The sequence below is a fragment of the Delphinapterus leucas genome, chromosome 20, assembly GCF_059928025.1.
Source record: "Delphinapterus leucas isolate spDelLeu-1000000601 "Yukka" chromosome 20, BTC_Dleu_Yukka2, whole genome shotgun sequence".
Taxonomy (NCBI): Eukaryota; Metazoa; Chordata; class Mammalia; order Artiodactyla; family Monodontidae; genus Delphinapterus; species Delphinapterus leucas.
Window position 1 is genome coordinate 8,043,976 of NC_143148.1, and position 22,039 is coordinate 8,066,014.

General features: G+C 57.2%; 4 protein-coding genes across 6 annotated transcripts in view; 2 read left to right on the forward strand and 2 right to left on the reverse strand.

Annotated features, from left to right (window-relative positions):
- The first annotated feature begins 12 nt into the window (after window positions 1–12).
- Window positions 13–4,071, forward strand: RPL18 (ribosomal protein L18). The gene is made up of 7 exons (XM_022585183.3): window positions 13–121; window positions 1,344–1,430; window positions 1,800–1,907; window positions 2,440–2,538; window positions 3,077–3,200; window positions 3,362–3,431; window positions 3,954–4,071. Exons 1-7 carry the CDS (start codon window positions 119–121, stop codon window positions 4,027–4,029), a joined length of 567 nt encoding a protein of 188 aa, XP_022440891.1. The 5' UTR covers window positions 13–118; the 3' UTR covers window positions 4,030–4,071.
- A 1,490-nt stretch (window positions 4,072–5,561) lies between these two features.
- SACK1E (scaffolding CK1 anchoring protein E) lies at window positions 5,562–14,759 on the forward strand. The gene is made up of 5 exons (XM_022584897.2): window positions 5,562–6,558; window positions 8,004–8,171; window positions 8,509–8,633; window positions 12,311–12,758; window positions 14,179–14,759. The coding sequence occupies exons 1-5, from the start codon at window positions 6,085–6,087 to the stop codon at window positions 14,452–14,454; spliced, it is 1,491 nt and encodes a 496-aa protein (XP_022440605.1). The 5' UTR covers window positions 5,562–6,084; the 3' UTR covers window positions 14,455–14,759.
- SPACA4 (sperm acrosome associated 4) lies at window positions 10,671–14,181 on the reverse strand. The gene has a single exon (XM_022584849.3). The coding sequence runs from the start codon at window positions 11,049–11,051 to the stop codon at window positions 10,671–10,673; it is 381 nt and encodes a 126-aa protein (XP_022440557.1). The 5' UTR covers window positions 11,052–14,181.
- A 730-nt stretch (window positions 14,760–15,489) lies between the features above and the next one.
- The window catches only part of SULT2B1 (sulfotransferase family 2B member 1), a 33,619-nt gene continuing 27,069 nt past the window's right edge, over window positions 15,490–22,039 (reverse strand). For 2 of the 3 annotated variants that reach the window (XM_089902619.1, XM_022584850.3), the window contains 4 exons: window positions 20,850–20,976; window positions 20,536–20,630; window positions 17,703–17,883; window positions 15,490–15,709 (listed from right to left, as the gene is read on the reverse strand). In XM_089902619.1, the coding sequence (XP_089758745.1) occupies window positions 15,516–15,709; window positions 17,703–17,883; window positions 20,536–20,630; window positions 20,850–20,976 (597 nt within the window). In that variant the 3' untranslated portion in view covers window positions 15,490–15,515. Of the gene's footprint in view, window positions 15,710–17,702; window positions 17,884–18,034; window positions 18,100–18,674; window positions 18,728–20,535; window positions 20,631–20,849; window positions 20,977–22,039 lie in introns of all 3 variants that reach the window. The other variant, XM_089902618.1, reaches the window with a different exon arrangement.

Genomic DNA, 22,039 nt, shown 5'->3' on the forward strand with positions numbered 1-22,039 from the left:
GGTAGAGCGCCGCGTCGCGCCCGTGTGACGTCACGTAGGCGCCACTCGCTGAAGGCTTTCCCCGCCCATCCTGGTTCTATTCTCTCTTTCCGGACCTGGCTAAGGAGGAGGCGCCATCATGGTGAGCGCGTTTTGCGGCGTTCGGTGCTTTATCATCCGCTGCCATCCGCCGCGGCCTCGCGCTGGGGACGTTCCAGAGTGAGGCAGGGGTCCCGGGGTGTTCGAAGGAGGCGACTCCCGCTGTGGGGAGCTATTTTGGGATGGGCCAGGATCCCAAATGGGATGGGCGTTCTCAGTCTCCCGCCCCTCCCATAATCCTGTATTATAGGTCCCATCTAATAGATGACCAAATCGAGGGGCCAGGAGGTTAAGTAATATGACCGGGGTTACAGTGCCAGTAAGTGGCGGAGCCAGGATTCGGACCCAGGCGCTGCTCCCACAGCCACTCTTGCCTGTGCTGTCCCTGGATCCGTCACTCCCCAGCCTGAAAAGCTGCGTTCTGGGGCGGGGTGGGGGGGGGGTGTCAAGCGTCCGGTGCCCGAGTGTGGGGGCCAGGCAGGCTTCCGTTCGAGTCTCAGTTCCCTACCCACCGTATCATCATTCCTGTGCGCAGAAAGCATCTGTTAATTGGAGACCCAGTAATTATGCCTCAAAGATGTGAGTTCGAGAAGAAATAAGTCAGAGGAAGTGCTCACCACGGGCCCCTGCATACATTAAGTGCTGGATAAATGAGAACAATTAATAATTAGGTAGTTCTTTATAACTCATGACACAGCCTGAAAAACTTGGAGGAAAGCAGGCAGGGGGTGTAGTGGAAATCGTGGGCTCCCTTCAGTTTTAGCACTACTGTGGGAAACTATACTTCATAAGGAGGTCGTTCTAGGGGTCTGTTCAGAGTAAGTTCTAGAAAAAAGGGTCATTTCCTTTATAAAAACTTGGAGTCTGCCCTTGGTTTAAATGTTTTTGATAACGCTCCACGCATGGGAGCAAGGTTTGGGAGCTTAAATAATACTTATATTGTTGAAAAATACAGCTTCTAAAGAAGTAAAAACTTGGGTTAACGCGGCTGCTGTGTTAAGGTCTTTCACGGTGCTGTGTGCCATGTGTTGAAGGCTTTTTGTGTAGAATTAGGCGTCCCCCTCCTTTTTTTTTTAAACAAAGTCACTCGGGGCCCAGGGAGTTTTAAGTATTTTCCCAGAGGGCTCCCAGTGGTGATCTGGGATTTGTTGTCTCCAGAGACTGGGGCTTTAGCTGTTTCTTAGAGGTGAGGAATAACAATGTTTATGGGGTGAGGAATCTGCTAGATCAGAGTTGGGTTCATGGTCTTCTCTTCACCCCTGCAGGGAGTTGACATCCGCCACAACAAGGACCGAAAGGTTCGACGCAAGGAGCCCAAGAGCCAGGACATCTACTTAAGGCTGTTGGTCAAGGTGAGGTTGGGGCCTAAGACCCCTAGGCAAGGCCACCCTGGACATATCAATACAAGTTCTAGAGCCTCCATGCTGGTATTGGTCCTGGGCTCCTTGCAGGGGCCTTCAGGGCAGGCTCGAATCTCTGCTGCTTTCCCTTAGCTTCTGGAGAGTCCAGTGTTTTCAGCCTCTGGGCTGGTTTACCAGTGGGGAGGGGGATTTTCTGGGTCCCTGGCCAGGAGGGACCTAGGCCAGCTCTTTCCCATGGGCTTAACGGGATGGGGCAAAGCCCTAAGTCACTTCTTTGCCCCTTCGTTAGAAAGCTGAGAGGGAGGGAGGGGGGGCGGGTGGGCTGCCCCGGGTTTCATTTTCGTTTTCCTTCCCCTCCAGCTGTACAGGTTTCTGGCCAGGCGAACCAACTCCACCTTCAATCAAGTTGTGCTGAAGAGGTTGTTCATGAGTCGCAGCAACCGGCCACCTCTGTCCCTTTCCCGGATGGTGAGGGGCTGAGGCGGAGGGCATAGCCAGCCTGGGGAGCGACTGGATCGTGTCTGGAGCTGGACTTCGGGTGGAAGGGCGGGCTTGGAGCTCTCTGGTAGCGGCCTGGCTATCAGCTGGCTTAACCTCATCCAGTGGTGGGTGCAGAGCTCTGACCCTCTGATTGTAGCTGAATAGTGGGGGCATTGGACTGGCTTAGCCTCTTGGTCTCATTTTCCTTCTCATTGTGTGTGTCTGGGGGTGGGTTACAGTGGCTTTATGAGATCTTCCTGAGGTTTCAAGTTATAGAGCATCTTCTGTGTCAGAAGCTTTCTGTAGGAGAGAACCGTGGAAGAATCTGTTTGTATTTTCTTTGGAGATTTTCCCAGACTGGACCTGAGATTAGGCTTGTGCTAGCTTGAGAGGTGTGGCATGGGTAGGTTTAGCCCAAACGGGACACAACTGTTGGTCCTTGGGATGCCTGAATGGGTGGGATTGGATTTAACCACCAGAAGGGACTTGTTTAATGTGCATTTCATCCCCACCGCCCCAGATTCGCAAGATGAAGCTTCCTGGCCGGGAAGGCAAAACGGCTGTGGTGGTGGGGACTGTAACGGACGATGTGCGTGTCCAGGAGGTGCCCAAACTGAAGGTGAGTGGGGAGGGGGCTCAGGAGCGTGTTGGGTGGGTCACGGTGAGCTCCTATGGACCCAGCTCAATTTCTCGTGCTGCCGGCAGGCTCATCTCACCTCTGGGTGAGGCAGGCGTCGTGCCTGGGTTGAAGGGGGGGGGTGTTGTCCCTCACGTTGTTGATGGCGGGTATCCCTGGACAAGCCCCTTCTGGGGCCCAGCTGATGGCGCTCGCTCTGGACCCAGACAGCCAGAGTTCAGACCTGGATTTCTCTGCCACTTTGTTATCTCTGGACAAAGTCTTGGATTTCTTTGTGCCTCAGCATCCTTACACATGATAGCTTCAGGTTGCGGTGTTGAAGGGGTTTCTGGGAGTGAAGTGGTAAGAACGGCTGTCGTGTGCTCAGGAAGCTGCCTCCAGTACTTGGTGGTGTTGGTGATCAGGCCGAGGAAGCAGCTGGGACTCCTCTGCTGGGCCTGGGCAGTGGACAGGAAGTCCCAGCAGCCCCTGGGTCGCCCTCCAGGGGGCTCTGGCCACACCTGTCCTCTGTGTCCCCCAGGTGTGTGCTCTTCGAGTGAGCAGCCGCGCCCGGAGCCGCATCCTCAAGGCGGGGGGCAAGATCCTCACCTTCGACCAGTTGGCGCTGGACTCCCCCAAGGGCTGTGGCACTGTCCTCCTGTCTGGTGAGTGGTGCTTAGTGGCTTGAGGGGGGTAGGGGGGTGTGAGGGGTCTGTCAAGAGCTGTGGGACTGCTAGCAGCCTTTACCTTCCCAGGCCTGGGAGGTCAGTGACACTCCCACCCCACCCCAGATCAGCCTGAGCCACCACTTCCTTCCCTTCCCCAGGTCCTCGCAAGGGCCGAGAGGTGTACAGGCATTTCGGCAAGGCCCCAGGAACCCCGCATAGCCACACCAAGTGAGTATACCTAGCCCTGGACCCCAGCCTGCGGGTCTAGGCGTTGCCACGCTTCCAGCTGCTTCTGTTTCTCCCACTAGTCCAGCCTCAGGTCTCTCTAGAATTCCCCCACCCTCTTACCCGCTTTTCCTTCAAGACTGCCTAAAGTTCTGTTCCTCGGGTGTTGAGCTCCCTGCACAGCCAGCGTCACAGATGCAGGCTTCCCAGGGCCCGTCCCCGTCTTTGCGGTGGGGCCTGCATTCTGTCCAGCGCTGGGGCGCCCAGGTGGATGGCCCCAGGGCCTAGCGCAGGCGCTTCAGCAGCCACTCCTGCCAGTTTTGCTTCCTGCGCTGCCAGGCTTTTCCAGCAGCGGACTTGGTGTCGCCACTGACGCTGCTTGGGTTGAGTGAGGCCCCCTTCTGGTGTCCCTGTGCTTCTCTGTTAGAGCAAGCAGCTCTCTTCTGAGCTCCCAGCCAGACAAGTGGCGGTGGCGTCCCTCACTTGTCTGTGGGCCTCTTCTCACCCTCCCTTCTCTCCCTGCAGACCCTATGTACGCTCCAAGGGCCGGAAGTTCGAGCGCGCCAGAGGCCGACGGGCCAGCCGTGGCTACAAGAACTAAACCCAGATCCTACCTTGTTATTAAAAAGATTTTGGATGCTAATGGCCTTTTGTGTATTATTGGGGAACGGGGTGGGGGGAGGGAGAGGGTCAGAACCGGCGGTGAGAACGCCTTTGTTTGGGGGAATGGTTGCCACGCCCCTTTCTGGGGATACCAGCCTTTGGGGTGAGCCCCTTCCGCTGTGCTGGGGGACGGAGCCTACGGTCCCAGGTGTATGTGGTGACTGCCCTAAGCCTGTTGGCCCCCTTGGACCTCGCTGCACCGTTGGGACCTGGCGGCCATCTAAGGCCGAAGCCCCACCTCTTTCCCAGGTGTGTGGTGAAGCACCTGCTTCTTTTTCCAGTTAGCCGCACCTACTCTTAAAGGAACCGCGCTCCCCTCCCGGATCTCTGCTCGGGATGGCTGGCGGGGCTTGGACCGGGAAGTATAAATGGGGCGGGCCGCCGTGGGGGAGGGGGCACGTGAGAATAGGTGATGTGCTCCCCCTCCCCCGAAGCTTGAGTCAGGCGGGCCGCCAGTCCCTGGGCGAAGCCCGTTGAGTGTGTTCCTGGAGCTGGGACCTTACTGTCCTCTGCCTCCAGGGGCCTGTGTCAGCCCCACCCCTGTGTTTGCACAAGGGGCCGTGGTCCCCGGATCCCGGGAAGAAACCCGGTGAATAAGGCGAGGCGGCCAGAAGAGCCGCAGAAATGAAAGGAGGTCTCCAGGCCCTTGATCTGACTGTTCTCTGAAAAGGCAAGAGAAGGAGGGGTAGGGGTTGGAGACCCTGGGGAGGGCAGCAGGGAGAGGGAGTGGCCTGGCTTTATTCCCCTTCCTTCTCTTTGCAGGGCTGGTCGCTGTGGTCTGGAGGAAGGGAGCAGACTGGGTGCTGGGATTGGAAGGAGGGCTGCTTGTTGGCAGGGATCAGGGGTCCACCCACCAGAGGCAGGGTCAGGATCCTCAAAGGGGCAGCTTGGGAGGGAGAGATGCAGGGTGTTCCTTGTCTAGGAATAAGTGGATGGTCTGATAGCAGGAGATAGTGGGATTAAGGCAGAAATCCAGGCTGGAGTCAGCATTGATTAGAGGACAGCCAGAAACAACCCGGTGGCCCAGGAGACAGGCAGGGGCAGCCGTCTGAGGAACTGTGGCTAGTCAGTCGGCCCCTCAATCTAGATGGGCTGGTTCCATGATAATCAAACCCCTTGTAGAGGGCATCCACCACTGCAGCAGCCTGCGTGGGTGTGAATGCTCAGGGAGCAGAGTCCTCAACCGGCAGAGGAGACAGACCTAGTTCCCCAGCTGGGGAAGGTGATGCCGAGGTTTAGGGCTGGAATGCATTCTTCCGAGGCTGAGAGGGGAGATTCAAAGAGAAGTCTTCCGGGATGGCCAGCCCGTGAGCGCTGGTGAGCCAGCCAGCTGGCTGTCGGGAGAAGCCGGTTCTAACGGAGCCAGCTGGGTGCCCCACTCGGCGGTCAGATACTGAGAGTGTCAGTTGGAAGCAATCGGTGTCTTCCAGACAAAGAGACAGCCAGAGAGGGTCAGTTAGATGTGCTGACTGCCAGGGAGAAACAGGCATCTCGCCCTGTCTTTAGTTAGGGACACTTGGGTGCTCAGAGACGGGCAGACAGCCTGTTGCCTGAAGATGGGGAAGTCAGCCTGAGCGAGCCGAAGGGTCAGTTGGGGCATCATGTAGCCAGCGGGCTGGAGGTGGCTGGTGTGTCGGGGAGCAGAGATGGGTAGCTGATGGATCGCACAGTTGGAGACAGTGTCAGGTGGTCAGCCTGACCAACACGCAGGGCCAGTCATAGGCTCAGCCAGACCATCAGAGGCTGGCAGGAAGCTCAGATGGCCGGTGGGCTGTTGGTCTGAGCAGAGCCACGCACCCGGTGGTTAGTCACTTGGGCAGTCTGATTATCAGGACGGCAAGCCAGGGACAGTGCAGGGAGCCATTTGGACTTAGGGCTGTCCTGCCTTGCACGGCCACACAGACTCTGTCGGGAGACCTCCAGATGCTCAGTGCCCAGAGACGGCCAAGCCCTTGGACATCCAGCCTCTCCATCCTCCCACCTGAACGGCCCGATGGCAGCCTCCCAGCTGGCAGCACTGGGAGGAATAGAGTCAGGGGCCGGGCAGCTGCCCCTGACCGAGGCCACTCCCAGCTTCCTGTATTCCGAGGGCCAGAGGCTGGCGCTGGAGGCTCTGCTGAGCCAGGGTGCAGAGGCGTTTGAGGCCTGCGTGCAGCGCGAGGGGCTGCGGCCCTTCCTGAGTGGAGATGAGCTCCGGGGCCTGGTGGCGGCGGCTGAGGACTGGACAGCAGCAAAGCAGGAGCCTAGCAGGGCAGCAGAGGGAGCCACTGCCACCGATGGGGACTTGGGCAGCCTGACCTACTGGCCTGGACAGTCAGAGGAGCCGGTGCCCATGTTGCGGCTGGGCTGGCCGGAGGACTCAGCCTGGAAGGGTATCACCCGGGCGCAGCTGTACACGCAGCCACCTGGCGAGGGCCAACCGTCCCTCAAGGAGCTGGTGCACCAGGAAATCCAGGCCGCCCACAAGGTGGGGGCCTCAAGTGCCTAGTGTCCCTTCCTCAGACCCGGTCATCCTCACACGCCAGCCCCCAGAGGTGGGAGTGAGCGCACATCACTTGGGAGCCAGGCATTCTGAGCTGTGCCCTCCTGGAACTTGTGTGTCCACATTCCTGGAACCCAGGAATCCACACCTCCCAGCCCCCAGGACTTGGGCATCCACACCCCCCAGATCTCATCCTCTCCCTCTTACATATGGGGGGGTTCCATCTTCTCCCCAGGACCTGGGTGCCTTAGGCATCCATGGCCCTTGGATCTACTTATGACCCCCCTGGTCTCAGTCATCTCCTCTACCACTTCCACCACCAGGGTGGAGGTCTCCATCCTCCTTTTCGGGGAGGGCCCAGATGTCTCCCCTGCAGCACCCCCTGGACAGCACTTTTTTTTTTAACAGTTTATTTAGTTACATATTTTATTTATTTATTTCATTTTATTTTCAACTGCGTTGGGTCTTCGTTGCTGCGCGCGGGCTTTCTCTAGTTGCGGTGAGTGGGGGCTACTCTTTGTTGTGGTGCGTGGGCTTCTCGTTGCGGTGGCTTCTCTTGTTGTGGAGCACGGGCTCTAGGCACGCGGGCTTCAGTAGTTGTGGCACGTGAGCTCAGCAGTTGTGGCTCGCGGGCTCTAGAGCACAGGCTCAGTAGTTGTGGCGCACGGGCTTAGCTGCTCTGCCGCATGTGGGCTCTTCCCAGACCAGGGCTCGAACCCGTGTCCCCTGCATTGGCAGGCGATTCTTAACCACTGCGCCACCAGGGAGGTCCCCCTCATTCTTTAACAATTTTTCTGTTACTGCTCCCGTGCTAAGTGCTTTATATGAGTTAACCTGCCTAATCCTCAGGAGGACTCTGTGAGGTCGAGACTTAATGCACCCATTGAGGAGATAGGGAAACTGAGGCATGGCAGATTGTCTCTTGCCTGTACGTGGCTGAGTGAGGACCTGAACCAAGGCTGTCTGGCCAGTGAGTCAGGGTTCATCACCACTACCTTTTTCCGCCTGCAAGATCCAGGCCTTCAGCACCCCCCAGTCCCCAGAGCTCACCTTGGTGGCCTGGCAGGTCATCCCTCCCGAGGACCCAGGTGGGCAGCTGCCCACAGTGCCCTGCAAGGGCCTCCAGCCCATTGACCTCTGGAGCAGGGCAGCCATGTAGTAGTGTCACAGCTCAAGGGATACGGTTGCAGACATGTGATTTATGATAACAGTTTTCAAGCAGTTAGAGGTGTGGGTCTCGAGGAAGGGCTGTTTTCTTCTCATTCACACATAGGCGCTGCATGAACATAGTGCATGTCTGGGGGGGTCTCCCCCTCAGGCTCCCTGAACATCCCATGGAGACTGGGCCCTTAAACTCTCCAGAGCACCTCACCCTCTGAATGTCCCCCTAAGCCCTAGGCTCCACCCACAGCCCCTCTCCCCACCCTCAGCTGGTGGCCGTGGTCATGGACATCTTCACTGACCCAGACCTGCTTTCGGACCTGGTGGATGCTGCCACACGCCGCTGGGTGCCCGTCTACCTGCTCCTAGACCAGCAGCAGCTGCCTGCCTTCCTGATTCTGGCCCAGCAACTGGGGGTGAACCCCTGGGCCACTGAGGTAGGGGCCTGGCAGGAGGGACCCCTGAGTCCCCAATGCCCTGGCACTGGGAGCATCAGGCGAAGACCCTTCCATGGGGTCCTGGGTCATCGAGGTGGATGCCAGCTGAGAGGGTCCCCTGAGATGTGATGCCCATGACAGGGTGGGAAACTGGGGTCAGCCTTCTCATGGGGTCCCTCTGAGTCAGGAATATCTGAGGCCCTGGGGAAGCTGGGACAGAACCTTCCAGAGTCGTGGGCCACTTAGGTAGGACCAGCCTGTAGGGATCCTGAGCCCTCGGCACTGGGTCGAGGTCTGGGGGGTCGGCCTGAGTAAAGGCGTGCCTCCCCCACCCCAGAACCTGGACATCCGAGTCGTGCGGGGCTGCAGTTTCCAGAGCCGTTGGTGTCGGCAGGTGAGCGGCAACGTGCGGGAAAAGTTTGTGCTGCTGGACGGCGAGAGGGTCATCTCAGGATCCTACAGGTGCGGCTACCCTCCCCTCACCACACTGCCCGGTCTCCTGTCCCCAACTCTCCCTCAGTGGCTTCAGACAGCAGTTGGCATCCCCTTTCCCAGACTCTCTTTCCTCATCTGTAAAATGGGTCTAAACCCCCTGCTCGGGAAAGGAGGCATCCTGTAGCAGAACAGGCTGGCACTGGCCCTGCTGCTGGGCTGTTTAGTGGCTTGCAGGTAAGTCTTCATCTCTGTGACCCCTGTGTTTCCTCATCTGGAAAACTGGGCTCTCACTTGGTATGTGGGAGTTTCCAAGCCAGGGGGACCTGGATTGAAGTCTGAGCTCTGCCTTGGGTGAGTAACTCCACCTCTCTGAGCATCTGTACAAAAATCAGAGCTGGTATGCAAATGGCCCAGCCCTCAGACCATCTCACGTCCCTCCTCTGCTCCCTTTGGGGTCTGATTGACCCAGGAACCTGGCTCCGTGACTTCTTAGTTCTGTGACATTGGGCCTTCCCCACTCTGAACCTCAGTTTTTCCCATCTGGAAAGTGTGAAAATAGCAGCATTTACTTCCTGGGAACAGCATGTCAAGGGGCACGTAGATTCTGGGTCAGATGGCCTGGGGTCAAATCCTAGCTCGGACAGTTACTGGCTGTGTGACTTTGCATAACTGACTTCCCCTCTTTGTGCCCCAGTTTCGCCCTCTAGACAATGGGATGGTTCAGTTAGTGCGTCTACAGCAAGGTTTCTCAACAGAGGTACTACTCACATTCGGAACCGGATGACTCTGTGCTGTGGGGGGGCTTTGCTGGGCTGAACTGCCCTCTACCCAGGAGATGCTGGTAGCATTCCCCCTTCCCCAAGTACAACTACGCAAACCGTCTCCAGACTTTGCCCGGTGCCCCCTCAGGGGCAGAAGTGCCCACTTGATTACCTTTGCTCTAGGCTGCTGGCTTTGAACCTTGAGCAGGCATCAGAATCACCTGGACGACTTGTTAAAAAAAAAAAGCAAACAGATTTTTGAGCCCTGCTCCTTTTCAGCCGGGCTGGAATGGGGCCCGAGAATTGGCATTTCTAGCAAGTTTCCGGTTGATGATACTGATGCTGCTAGCCCAGGGACCATACTTTGAGAACCGCTAGCACCAAGACTGGGAGGTTGGTTTTTTTGTTTTTGTTTTTTCTTTAAAGGGCTTCAAATGCTTGGCTTTTTAATCTATCTATCTATCTATTTGTTTATTTATTTATTTATGGCTGTGTTGGGTCTTCGTTGCTGTGCGAGGGCTTTCTCTAGTTGCGGCGAGCGGGGGCCACTCTTCATCGCGGCCTCTCTTGTTGCGGAGCACAGGCTCCAGACGCGCAGGCTCAGTAGTTGTGGCTCACGGGCCTAGTTGCTCCGCGGCATGTGGGATCTTCCCAGACCAGGGCTCGAACCCGTGTCCCCTGCATCAGCAGGCAGATTCTCAACCACTGCGCCACCAGGGAAGCCCTTTTTTTCTTTTTTTTTTGTCTGCAACGCGCAGCTTGCGGGATCTTAGTTCCCCAACCAGGGATTGAACCCCGGGCCCTTGGCAATGAAAGCGCGGAGTCCCAACTACTGGACCGCCAGGGAATTCCCGAGACTGGGAGGTTTTGAAGAGAATCCACGTTCCCAGCTTCACTTGGGGATTCAGTGAGATAACGATGCCTGGCACGGAACGTAAGAAGTGCTCCATAAATGTCAGCTGTCGTTTATTATTATTTGTTTTTCACCATATTTCATAGACTCTAAGGTGCCACCAAAGCAAAGAAACATCCTGATCAGAATGTGAAAAGATACGCGTCTTAGAACCAATGAAATACAACAGTACAGTCAAACCCATAGGGCCTGGTTCCCCACCACTAAATCAGGCCTGAAGATGCTTTGCCGAGCGCTGGGCTCTGGTGACAGCCCTAGAACGATGAGGCCAGGGCCACAAGGGGTTGTCCAGGGCCTCTGGCCATTTGACAGGGGAAGGGGATGGAGGCAGGGGGCATGGGGGGGAAGCGCAGGCGGGAGACTAGTCCTGGGCCCTGCCCTCCAGGTTGGTCACAGCAAATGTCGGAGCAATTGCAGCGCGCCCAGCGCCAGGCCGGTGGTGGCCCGTGCCATCCGGCCACCTGTGGGGTGGGGGGTCCCGTTACACAGGTGGCCGGTGCAGCAGTCGGTGGTGAGGCTGTAGGTGACGCCCATGTAGCTGACGGGCTCCTCACGGCCACACGAGGTGGCTGGCACGCAGCCTTTGTTGGTGATGGGGCTGACGCCGGGGGCCACCCCATGGCCCGTGAAGCAGTCCTCGTCATCGCCGCAGCGCATGTGCATGCCGGGACAGATCGTGGAGTCGGTCAGCTCACAGAAGACGCAGTCCTTGGTGCCCGTCGTGCCTGGGGGCAGAGCCATCACCAGAAGCAGCAACCAGCCGAGGACCATGGTGGCCTGGCGGCGGTGACGGTGCCCAAGCCAGGCAGTAGGCTTCCTGGGCCTCCCGGAACTGCTGAATGGCACTCCTCACGCCCGCAAGGCTTGTACCCCTGGTTCTGGTCTCCCAGGATCAGCACCCGGCGTGTCCTCGGTTCCCAATGCTCCACATCCCTCTTGGAAACTCTGTTGTGACCACGGCTCTCCGGTCCTTGGGTCTCAGAAACTCCACCGGGATGGAGATGAGCCAGTGGCCGCTGCCTGACAAGAGACTTTGTGGAGCGGAATGGGGTGACCTCACAGACCCCACCCAGGGTTCCCATTGACTGCTCTGGGGGTGAGGTCATAGGTGGGGGAGGGGTGTCACAATCTGAGGGGCAGGCTGGCCAGCTGACCTGCTCGGGAGCAAGGACACTGCCACTCCACCTAGGTAAGGAGCCTCAGACCAACTTTCATCATCTCGGCCGCGAACTCATCCGCTCTGCTGGGCGCCGGGTGCTGTCCCGCCACGTGCAAGATACACAGCCCAGGGCGAGCCTGTTTTTCCGATGGGCAAACCGAATGAAGCTCAGGAAGGAAAATTGATATGTCCAAGGTCCCCTGAGCCAGGACAAGAGTCCAGGTTCATTTAATTCAAAAGAGAGCATTTACTGAGCACCTGCTGTGTACCAAGACCTGTGCTCAATGCTTTAAATCACAGCCACTGTGGTCACAGGGATAGTCAGGGCACAGCTCACCACGGCTCGCAGGCTTTTAATGCTGGGCACGTACCAGGCCCCGGGCATGAGGCCTGACCCATGTTCTCTGATTCTAATCTTCCTACGTTTTAGCTCCATATTACAGATGAACAAACTGAGGCAGGGAGCAGGCACACCTAGAGCCTGGCACACAGCAAGTACTTAATAAATGGCAATTACTGTAGGAAGCAGCTGAGTCTTCAGTCCCTGAGGGTGTCAGAATCCCATCTCTCTCCAGAGGGGGAAACTGAGGCATCCCTCTATGGGGACAAGGCAGAGGCCAGGTTTAAACTCGAGTCTGATTCCAGATGATCATTTAAGTATGTTAACTGATGTTGTCTTCACCTCAACCCTCTGGGGTAGGTACTTCATTGTTCCCATTCTACAGAGGTGCATGTTGAGGCCAGAGGGATGGCAGGACTTGGCGGAGGTCACAGAGCCCGCCCTGGGACCAGGTTGGGGCCTGGTGATGGGGGCCAGACCAGGCTTCTGGGGCTGCTTGGAGATCCTGACCCCCACCTCTGTGCCCCCCAGCTTCACATGGAGTGACTCACGCCTGCACCGTGGTCTGGTGACCCTGCTGACCGGTGAGATCGCCGATGCCTTCAGCCGAGAGTTCCAGACACTCTATGCGGCCTCCTGGCCGCTCCCGCCCGCGCCCACCCCGGGTCCCTTTGTCAGAGCCCTGGGGGGGTTGCAGCTGGCCTACAGCCCGCATCGCGTGGCCCGCCGCTGCTCCGTGGCCCCCCTGTCGCCGCCACCACTGCCTGATGGCTCGCTGGCCCAACGCCTGGCCGCCTGCCGAGTCTTCGAGGGGCACAGGCTGGAGACCCTGGCCAAGCCAGGGCCAGCTCTTAGCGACATCCTGAGGAGTGTACAGCGTGCCCGGACCCCCAGTGGCCCCCTGGCCCAGCCCAGCCGCTCCCTATGGGACCTGAGCCGCCTGGCCCAGCTGTCAGGCTCTAGTGACGGTGACAATGAGGTGAGACCTGGTGGCTGGCCTGAGAGAGAAGAGCTGGAAGAGGATAGAGGCGTGTGAGCGCCTGCGATGTGCCTGGCCCCGGGGGTGGGGTGGGGAAAAGCAAAACTGCTCCCCTGTGTTCATAATTGCATCGTCCGCTTCCTGTATACTTACTGTGTGCTGGGCAGAGACCCTGAGAGCCCTGGGTGTGAAACCTGGCAAGATACACCAACTGTGAGAGCTCCGGGCGTGGGAGGGGGAGAAATGCCTTCTCTGAACCTCAGTGTTCTCATCAAGGAAATGGGCTGAGCTAGTGTCCCCATCCTCTGTTTGCTTGGGAGGAGGAGTCAATGAAATCGAAAGAAATAGAATAACCACCATCATTACAATAAGTTCCCAAAGTGGAACTTATTTTGATTTCCTGATATCCTCCCAGGGCAATGAAGTGATACTCTTATTACACTCACTTTTATGGATGGGAAAGCTGAGGCTCAGAGAGGTTGTGTTTAACTTGCCCAAGTCAAAGCAACGATCTTTTGCGGGCACCTTGCCACGTGCCAGGCCCCGTGCCAAGCGCTTTCACAGAGGTGGTTAAATGTAACCCTATGAGGTGGATGTGATTACAGCTCTCCACCCACTCATTTCACAGATGGGGAAACTGAGGCACCAGGGAGGAATTGGACCTTAGCCCTGGTTGCCTCCCAGGCAAGACTTTTAAATGCTCTGCTTGCTGGCTTCCTGGATTCGAGTGTGCTAGGCATATTGGGGAGGGGATTAGGGAAGGTCAGGGGGGTCTCCCCTCCCTTCCCCCAGCTGCTTAGACACTGGGGTTCCAGCAGAGCCTGGCCCAGGTCTCTGGGGAACCCTGGGCGGGCCCTCAGTGTCCTCAGCTGTGAAGTTGGCTATGGAGAGGGTAAGAGCAGAGCCACGTGGGAGAAACCGGTGGATTCTCCTTGGATCCAGACAGACCTGGGGTCAGTTCCTCTGTGAGCTGTGCCCCCTCTGAGCCTCAGTTTCCCCATCTGCTAAGTGGGAGCTCAAGCACTCTCTGGAGGGTGAGGGAGAAAGTCCCAGGAATCATCTCCCTCCACCTGGGTCAAGGGGAGAAGAGGGATGGGCAAGGGCCAGGTCCTCACTTCTCCCCAATCCTGAGCCGCCCTCACCCAGCATCAACTCCCTTGGCAAATATTTGCTCCCCCAATGAAGCTGCCGGCTGCTTCCTGTTCCTCCCCCACTGCAAAGCTGCGCGTGGGGATGCAGCTCCTTGCCCCTTCTGTAGGTCTGGGCGTCCCTGGCCTCCCCACTCACTTCCCTCCTGGTTCTGGAGACCCCCTCGGAGTTTCACACCCTCCCCTCCGTCATCAACTCCCTCCAGTCTCACCTCCTTCCTCCTCTGGGCCCCCAAGTGCCTCCTCTCACCTCCCTCTCTTTCCCTCCACAGCTCAAGAAGTCCTGGGGCTCCAAGGACACCCCAGCCAAGGCTCTGATGAGGCAGCGGGGCGCTGGAGGGGCCCCCGGTGGTGAGGCGGACTCCGGTCCGCTGGCCCCGTCCCAGCCCTGGGGTGGCCCCTTGCCTCTCATCCCTGCTCGCCGCCTCCACTATCCGTCCCCGACCCGAAGGCGGTTTGGTGAAGATGCTGCCTCCAAACTCCCAGAACCCAGAGGCATCCGGCAGCCAGACTGGGCCACCCAGCCAGGACTCAGGGGGCGGCGCTGACAGGAGCCGAAGCCAAATGGGGCTGGCCCCGTCCCAGGACAGTCGGACAACTGTTGCTCAAAGCCCCCCTGCCTCACTGTTGTACCTTGAACAAGGCTTCTGGTCTCAGTGTCTGGGAAGTGGAAGGGATTTTTTTTTTTTTTCTTTTCACTTGTTCTAGAACTTGGGCAAGCCCGGCGCTCACTCTAGACCTCATTGTCACAGCCTAGAAAATGGGCATAAGGTCTCCACTAGCTGGCATCCTAGAACAGCACACATCGTGTTCCGGCCGGGTCAGAACTTCTCTGAGGAGAGGCCTGGCTGAGTGGCCCCCATGCTGGAATTGTGTGGAGTGAAGATGGGGCGTCCCTGGGGCTGAAGGGAGGCTTCCTGCACCTGCCATGCTCAGGAGCTGTGGGTAAACTGAGCTTGGCCGAGGAGAGGAGAGAACCCGACCAGGGGAGCTGAGCTGAATCATGAGGGGCCGGAAATTGGTGAGGACACGCCTGTTGGGGAACAGGTCAGGGCCATGGAGAGGGACCCAGCAGGTGCTGGAACTGTTTTGTGGGCGCGAAGGGGGGAGCTGTTAGGGCTGCCTTTTACCCCTGCTCAGAATAAAGCTGCTTCATGCCAGAAACTTGCATTTCCACAGTCTCATGGGAGACCCAGGAGTCCAGACCTGACCCCCTACTCCCTCAAACCCAGGAGTCCGGGGCCCCAACACCCTCCTCCCCAAGGACCCAGGGGCCCTGGTCTGCATCACTCTGCTTCCCAAGGATCCAGGAGTCTGGGCCGCAGCACCTTGACCCTAGGGCGGTCAGGTGCCCAGGGCTGGCCTCCCTTCCCCCACCTTTGCCTCTGGGAGAGGCTTCTGAATCACCGACCCCACTGGCGTGCCAGGTGGGTTAGCGGACCTCGCCCTCCCCAGGCCTTGGGTGCCCTGCTCGGGTCCCCACCCCGGCCTCGGTGGCCGGCAGAGGCGCCCCGTCCGCCCTCGCGCGCCCCCTGCCGCCCGCCTGCGGCACGCCACCTCCAAGGCGCATCGAGGAGCCGGGGCAGTAGCGATGCGTTTATTCTCAGGGTCACGGGTGGGGTGGCTCGGAGGCCTGGTCTGGGCTGGGACTCGGGTCGGGACTGGGGTCGGGGTCCGGACCGGCGTCCTCGGGGTCCACGTCCCAGGGGAAGGTCGGCAGCCCCCGCATCCGCTCGCGGTAGACTCGGTCAAAGGCTTCGCTCTGCGCCACCGTGAAGTGGTTCTTCCAGTCACCGCAGATCCCTGGAGGGAAGGGAGGGACGGCCGAGGTGAGGAGTATCCAGAGCATCGTCCCCCGCCCCCAAGATCCCAGCACCTTCTTTCCCACCTCCTGGCCTTTGCCTATGGCGTTCCTTTTGCAAGAAGCGCTGTCCTTCCCCCGGTCCCCTCCATCTCCATTTTTGCCCCTTTCCCTCCTGCGATGATGGCTGACACTTACTTACACTGGCCACCAGTCGCCTGGCCAGACCCCTGGGCGCCATTCTTGCCCCCTCCCTCCCTCAGCTTCCTCCTGCCCTACTCCTCCCTCCAGCAGACCTCCTACCTTCCTCCACCGACCTCTTAAATCTCTACCCAGAACATCCGCCTCCTCGCCCAGCATTCCTGCACATCCTTCCCAGCCCCTGTATCACCTTCCCTGTGCCCTGTCCCTCACCTCCCTTGCTAGAACAGGGCTTCCTCGCTCCAGTGTTCCAACGCCTCCACTACCTTCAGTATTGCTCTGACACTGGGAACCAGTGCTTTCCCTGCACTTAGTGGGGAAAGGGCATGCTGACGGTTTGCCAGGATTCACTCCTTAGCCCCTCACAGCAACCGAGGTGACTTTGCTAGTTCTCTGTGCCCCGAGGTGAGCACTCAGATCCCTCAAGTTTCTTATCGCATGGGATAACCAGGGCCACTAGCCTTTACCTGGAATCCTGGGGCCAAAGTCATTTGGATCACAGTATTTTTTTTTTTTAACATCTTTATTGGAGTATAAATGCTTTACAATGTTGTGTTGGTTTCTGCTGTATAACAAAGTGAATCAGCTATATGTATACATGTATCCCCATATCCCCTCCCTCTCACCCTCCCTATCCCACCCCTCTAGGTGGTCACTAAGCACTGAACTGATCTCCCTGTGCGACGCAGCTGCTTCCCACTAGCTATTTTACATTTGGTAGTGTATATATGTCCATGCTACTCTCTCACTTCGTCCCAGCTTACCCTTCCCCCTCCCTGTGGATCACAGTATTTTGAATTTTAACAAATATACCACATTACATGACACCCCTAGTGAGGTCTGGGGGGCTCCCTGTGGTGGGCTGAATAATGAGCTCCCACCAAGATGTCCACGACCTAACCCTTAGAACCTATGAATATGTGACCTGACACGGCAAAAGGGACTTCGCAGATGTGATTAAGTTAAAGATCTTGACGCTTAATGGCAAACATCCTTATAAGAGGATGCAGGAGGGTCAGCGTCAGAGAGTAGAAGATGTTTTTGAAGGTGGAGGAAGGGGCCATGAGCCAAGGGATGCAGGCGGGTCTGGAAACTGTAAAGGCCGGGAACCAATTCTCCCCTAGAGTCTCCAGAAAGAACACGGTACTGACACTTTAATTTTAGCCCAGTGAGGCTGATTTTGGACCTCTGACATCCAGAATGGTAAGGGAGTGAATGTGTGTGTGTGTGGTTTTCTTTTTAATCTTTTCTTTTTTTGGCTGCACCGTGTGAGATCTTAGTTCCCCAACCCCGGGGCCACGGCAGTGAGTCCTAACCACTGGACTGCCAGGAAATGCCCTGAATGTGTGTGGTTTTTTAAGGCACAAAGTTTGTGGTATTTGGTTCCAGCAGGAATAGAAAACTAATACACTCCCACCCTCAGCCTGTAATCCAACACTTGAATATTTCTGGGGTGAACTTTAATGCTAAGAAGGATTCACAAGGACTCCAGATAGCCTCATAGCGTTCAGAGCTGGCTATGGCAACGCCTTGATGCGTTTTCTTCCATGGGGAGCTCTCTGGGAGTGGTGGGTCTGAGACGGCAGGCACACCCGCAGCACCAGCTGTGTGCCAGGCCCCGTGCTAAGCCCTGTGTGTGGATTCATGGGTCCACAGTGACCCCATGAAGGTAGCTCTGTTGGAGCATCCCCATGTAACAGCTGGGGAAACAGGCCCAGAGAGGTTAAATAACTTGCCCAAGACACACAGCCAGGCAGTGGCCTAATGGGGCTTGGAACCCCAGAGTCCCCTCACCTTTCCGGAGGAAGGCACCGTGGCTCTGGTCCAGCAGGCTGGGGGGCAGCAGGGAGAAGTTGGACATGGTGTTGGCTTTCATGGCTTTGAAAGCCGAGTGCGCCACGACGGACTCCAGCGCTTCCTCGCCCAGCGGCCGGCCCAGGAACTGGCAGATGCGCTGCACGGAACTGTGGAGATCCTGGGGGCAGGGGAGAGGGGTCAGGGGATGAGTCAGCGGAGGGAGGGGAGCCCAGACCAGGAAGGAGCATCAGTCCCAGAGTTTATTTGCCTGACTCCCAACCCAGACCTGGAATCTGGGTGATTCTGCCTCTTTGCCTCAGTTTCCTCACCTCCAAGCCGAAGGGTTGGGCTATGGCCTCTGAAGGTTTTTGACAGTGTGGGGTTTTGGAGGGTTCTGTGGGTGGGAGGGAAGGGGTTGGCCTGGGTCAGAGGTCACAGCAGGGGGCAGAGGTCAGTCCAGCATCTTATGGAGAGTCACCCTCTTTCAGGTTTGAAACAGGTGTCTGTGCCCCAAACCTGCCCCCCACCCCAGGTCCCCATCCCAGAGCAGCCCCATCATTCACCCAGAGCCAGACTCCTGGCCCGACCTAACCTCCCCTTGCCCCTTCCCCCTGTTGCCCCTGTCAGTCAACAGCCCCGTCTCTCCTGCTTCAACTGTCTGCCATATCCCCTCCTCTGTGTCCCCACAGCCCCTAGCACTGGCCAGGCCTTGTCCTCTCCCTCTGGACCCTCGCCACACCCTCCTCCCCGGCCTCCCTGCCTCCAGTCCCTCACACCCAGAGCTCACCCTGCCCCTCCCCTGTTCCCAGCCCTCCTGTGGCTTCCCAGGGTCCCAGTCCTCAGGCCTGGCTTTTAAGGACAGGCATGGCCTGGTCTTTCCTCTCCTTCCCTGTGCTTTCCTCCCTGCAGGCCTTGGCACGGGGCTGCCAGGAAAGCCCTGCACCACCCTTCTCCACCTGGCGAACTTACCCATCCAGATGCAGCTCAAGTATCACCTCCCTCATGACTGATGGTTCAAGCCACTGTGGATTAAGCACCTACTGTGTACCGATCTCTAGTCCAAGCCCCTCGTGTATTTTGCCAATCCTCCCAATAGCCTGGCAGAGGGGTATCATTACCCCCATCAGTAAATGGAGGCCCAGAGAGGGGAAGACACTTTCCAGGGTCACACAGCCAAGGAGGAGCTCAGATTTGAGTCCCCAAAGCCCACAATCCTCTCTTCTATCTCCCTGACTTCCCTGATACGCAGCGCCCGGCACAGTCAGCCTTCTGGTCAGTTCCACCGACCCCACGGCCCTGATTTTCCAGGTCATTCTTGGTTTCATAAGCCTCCATCCCTTTATCCTCTTGAACCACTGACGTGACCCAGAAATACTAACATGTTGGCAGTTCCTCACACTCAGGGGCAGCCCAGAAGCTCGGTCAGGCTGCGTGGCCCAGTTTTTGGTTCAGAGAACAAAGCTTGATGGAAAACACAGGGGAGGGGTGATGCCGAAATCTTTTCTAGATCTTTCCATCAAAAGAGATTTACCAGGGTGGAAAAAAAATAAACCAAACCCATGGGGTCTGCAGTGAAGAGCTATGTGCCTCAGGCAGTTTCTCAACGCTCTCGAGGTTATAAGCCCCCACTTTCCTCCTCTATAAAATGGGTGCGATAATAATATTGGGGTGAACCATTTAAAAATTACCATATTTTGCAGTTTGAGAGGCGGAAACATTGGCTATTATGGTTATTATTAATCAGATAGGCCCTTGCTCAGAACCTAATTACTCTTACTTTGGCACACTATACTAACACTTTGCTGTACCTTGTCAGACGGTTACAATATGCCAAAGCCAGGTACTGTGGTCCTTAACAACCCTCTGAGCCAGCATCTTCCACCCATTTTAAGGATGAGACCTCTGAGGCTCTGAGATTTTAAAGAGGATTTTAACGGCTTTTTGAACACCAAAATCCAGGCTCTTTCTGCTACACAAAGTACCAGCAAAAAGGAGGATACAAAAAATACATGAAATACACACACAGGAAGAGAACATGTCTGGGGCCGTTGGTGAAGGAACACGTATTGGGAACCGCTTAGATTCCCAGCCTCTCAGAACAGATCTCTGTTAAGAACACAGAAGAGTTGGACACGTTCACTGTGGATTGGTCCATCTGGAAGCCCAGCGTCCTCCTTACAGCCGGGCAAAGTCGTAGTCATTCTGCATGGTCCCTTCTTCCAGGCAGCCCTTCCTGATTGCCCCAGCCAGAAGGCCTCTCTGTCCCAGGTGCCTGCCCCAGGGATGTTTGACGGGGTCCAGACAGGCTCCCCGTCTGCCTCCAAAGGCTGTCTCCTTCCACTGCTTCCCTCTGCCTTTCAGGTCACAACCATAGTGAAACCATCATCACTTCCCATGGGTCACAGTTTTGTATCGTCTCATTTAACCTATCACGTCCCCTGCTCAGAGGCCACCTGTAGCTCCCACCTACTCAGAGAAAAGCCAAAATCCTCACTGTGGGTCCCATCCCCTCTGTGCCTTCATTTCCCACCCTACCCCCTCTCAGCTCTGGCCACTCCAGCCTCTTTGCTCTCCTTGGAGCACATCAATCACACTCTCACCTCAGGGCCTTTGCACTGGCTCTTCCCTCTGCCCGAAACACTTTTCCCCAGATAGCTCCATGGCTCTCCCCTGATCACCGTTCTGAAAATCGTGCCCACACACATTCCGAATCCTCCTTCCCCACTTGCCTTTTCTCCTTAGCTCTCTGCCATCTGGGAAGGGGAGCTGGAGGGCGTGAAGAAGGGAGGAGTGAGGGGGCGCTGGGTGGAGGTGCGGGAGGGGGAGTCACCTGCTGCAGCTCCTCGTAGGTGATAAACAAAAAGTTCTCTTTGCCCCGCATCCGAATCCAGCCCTTAATGTGGTCGAACCAGGAGCCGAACTGCACTGAGGGCAGAGAGACAGGCAGGGTGAGGGATGGGCAGCTGGGCCACCCCCCGCTGGGGCTCAGAGGGGCCCAACTAGCCCCACATGGCCCCAGGCTTTGGCCCCTTAGAGCTGGTGGCCTCCCTCCAAGCTCCCCATCCCTGCCTCTCCCCAGCTCCTTCTTATCCCTCCTCTGTCCACTAGGGGGCTCCCCCCACCTCACTCTGCCCCAGTCCTCACCTTCGCCTTTGAGGAAGTTCTTCAGGAACTGGTCAGGCGTGCCAGGGTCCTTCAACTGCCTGGCGATCTTGGAGTAGTGATAGAGCGAGACCACCACGTCCCGGGGGTTCCGGCCCATGTAGATCACCTGTGTGTGGGTGTTGGGAAGAGGGGAGAAGATGTCAGACCCCGAGGTTTCGTGCCCTCGAGACCTCTCTCTTCTGATCCTGCAGCAGGACGGACTCAGGGTAGACTTCTCAAGGGACTTCCTAGCTAATGGGAGTTCAGATCAGTTCACCTCAATCCACAGGAGAGGAGAGCTCCCTCCAACCACATTCTAGGAAAAGAGAGGGACTGTTTCAAGACCAGGTGGAGGGACAGTTTGGCTTCAGGAAATAAAGAGTGGAGGAGGAAGGCCTGGAGTTCAGGGTAGGGGAGATCATGGTGAGGGGTGTTGACCAAGAGAAGGACAGCCACCCTTCCTTCCCATTCCTGCAGAGGAGGCCCCAGCCCCCTCCCTTGCCTCCCAGCCTCCACACAGCCCCAGAGGGCCTTTCTGTACCCAGAGCTGACCGTGCCCTCCTCGGCTCTCCAGCGCCCCAGAGTGGAGTCCCAGACCCTGGGTCTGGCATTCAAGGCCCTGATGACCTGGTTCCAATCTGTTTACCGGCGTGATAGTCCACAACTAACCCCACTCCAGCCGCATCAGATCTGTCCTTCCCCAGGACCAAGGTCAGCCACCCAGGTGGTCAGCCATGGCTATGTGGCCAACCTCCAACAAAAACCCTGCATGCCGAGGTTCGGGTGAGCTTTCTTGGTGATACTCCGTGTGTGTTGTCACATGTCATTGCTGGAGGACTGAGCACTGTCCATGCAGCTCCACTGGGAGAGAGATAACTTGAAGCTGGTGGCTGGTCTCACCCTCCCCCAGGCACCTCTTCCCTTCATCTTTTTTTTTTTTTTTTTTGCCTCGCCACACGGCTTGTGGGATTTTAGTTCCCTGACTGGGGATTGAACCCGGGCCCTAGGCAGTGTGAGCACAAAGTCCTAACCACTGGACCGCCAGGGAATTCCCACCTCTTCCTTTCATTGACCTTAATCTCTATCCTTCCTCCGTGATAAGCTATAATCGTGAGTATAACAGCTTTGCTGAGTTCTGGAGTCCTTCTAGTGAATCACTGAGCCTGAAGGTGGTCTTGGGGACCCCTAGA

Excerpts from the sequence above, each read along its gene's own strand:
- SPACA4 (XM_022584849.3), bottom strand. The coding sequence starts at position 11,051 with ATGGTCCTCGGCTGGTTGCTGCTTCTGGTGATGGCTCTGCCCCCAGGC.
- SACK1E (XM_022584897.2), top strand. The coding sequence starts at position 6,085 with ATGGCAGCCTCCCAGCTGGCAGCACTGGGAGGAATAGAGTCAGGGGCC. Across the intron at positions 8,172-8,508 it reads TGAACCCCTGGGCCACTGAG|AACCTGGACATCCGAGTCGT; the intron begins GTAGGGGCCTGG and ends CCCCCACCCCAG. Across the intron at positions 8,634-12,310 it reads GTCATCTCAGGATCCTACAG|CTTCACATGGAGTGACTCAC; the intron begins GTGCGGCTACCC and ends TGTGCCCCCCAG.
- RPL18 (XM_022585183.3), top strand. Across the intron at positions 1,431-1,799 it reads ACTTAAGGCTGTTGGTCAAG|CTGTACAGGTTTCTGGCCAG; the intron begins GTGAGGTTGGGG and ends CTTCCCCTCCAG. Across the intron at positions 3,201-3,361 it reads TGGCACTGTCCTCCTGTCTG|GTCCTCGCAAGGGCCGAGAG; the intron begins GTGAGTGGTGCT and ends TCCCTTCCCCAG.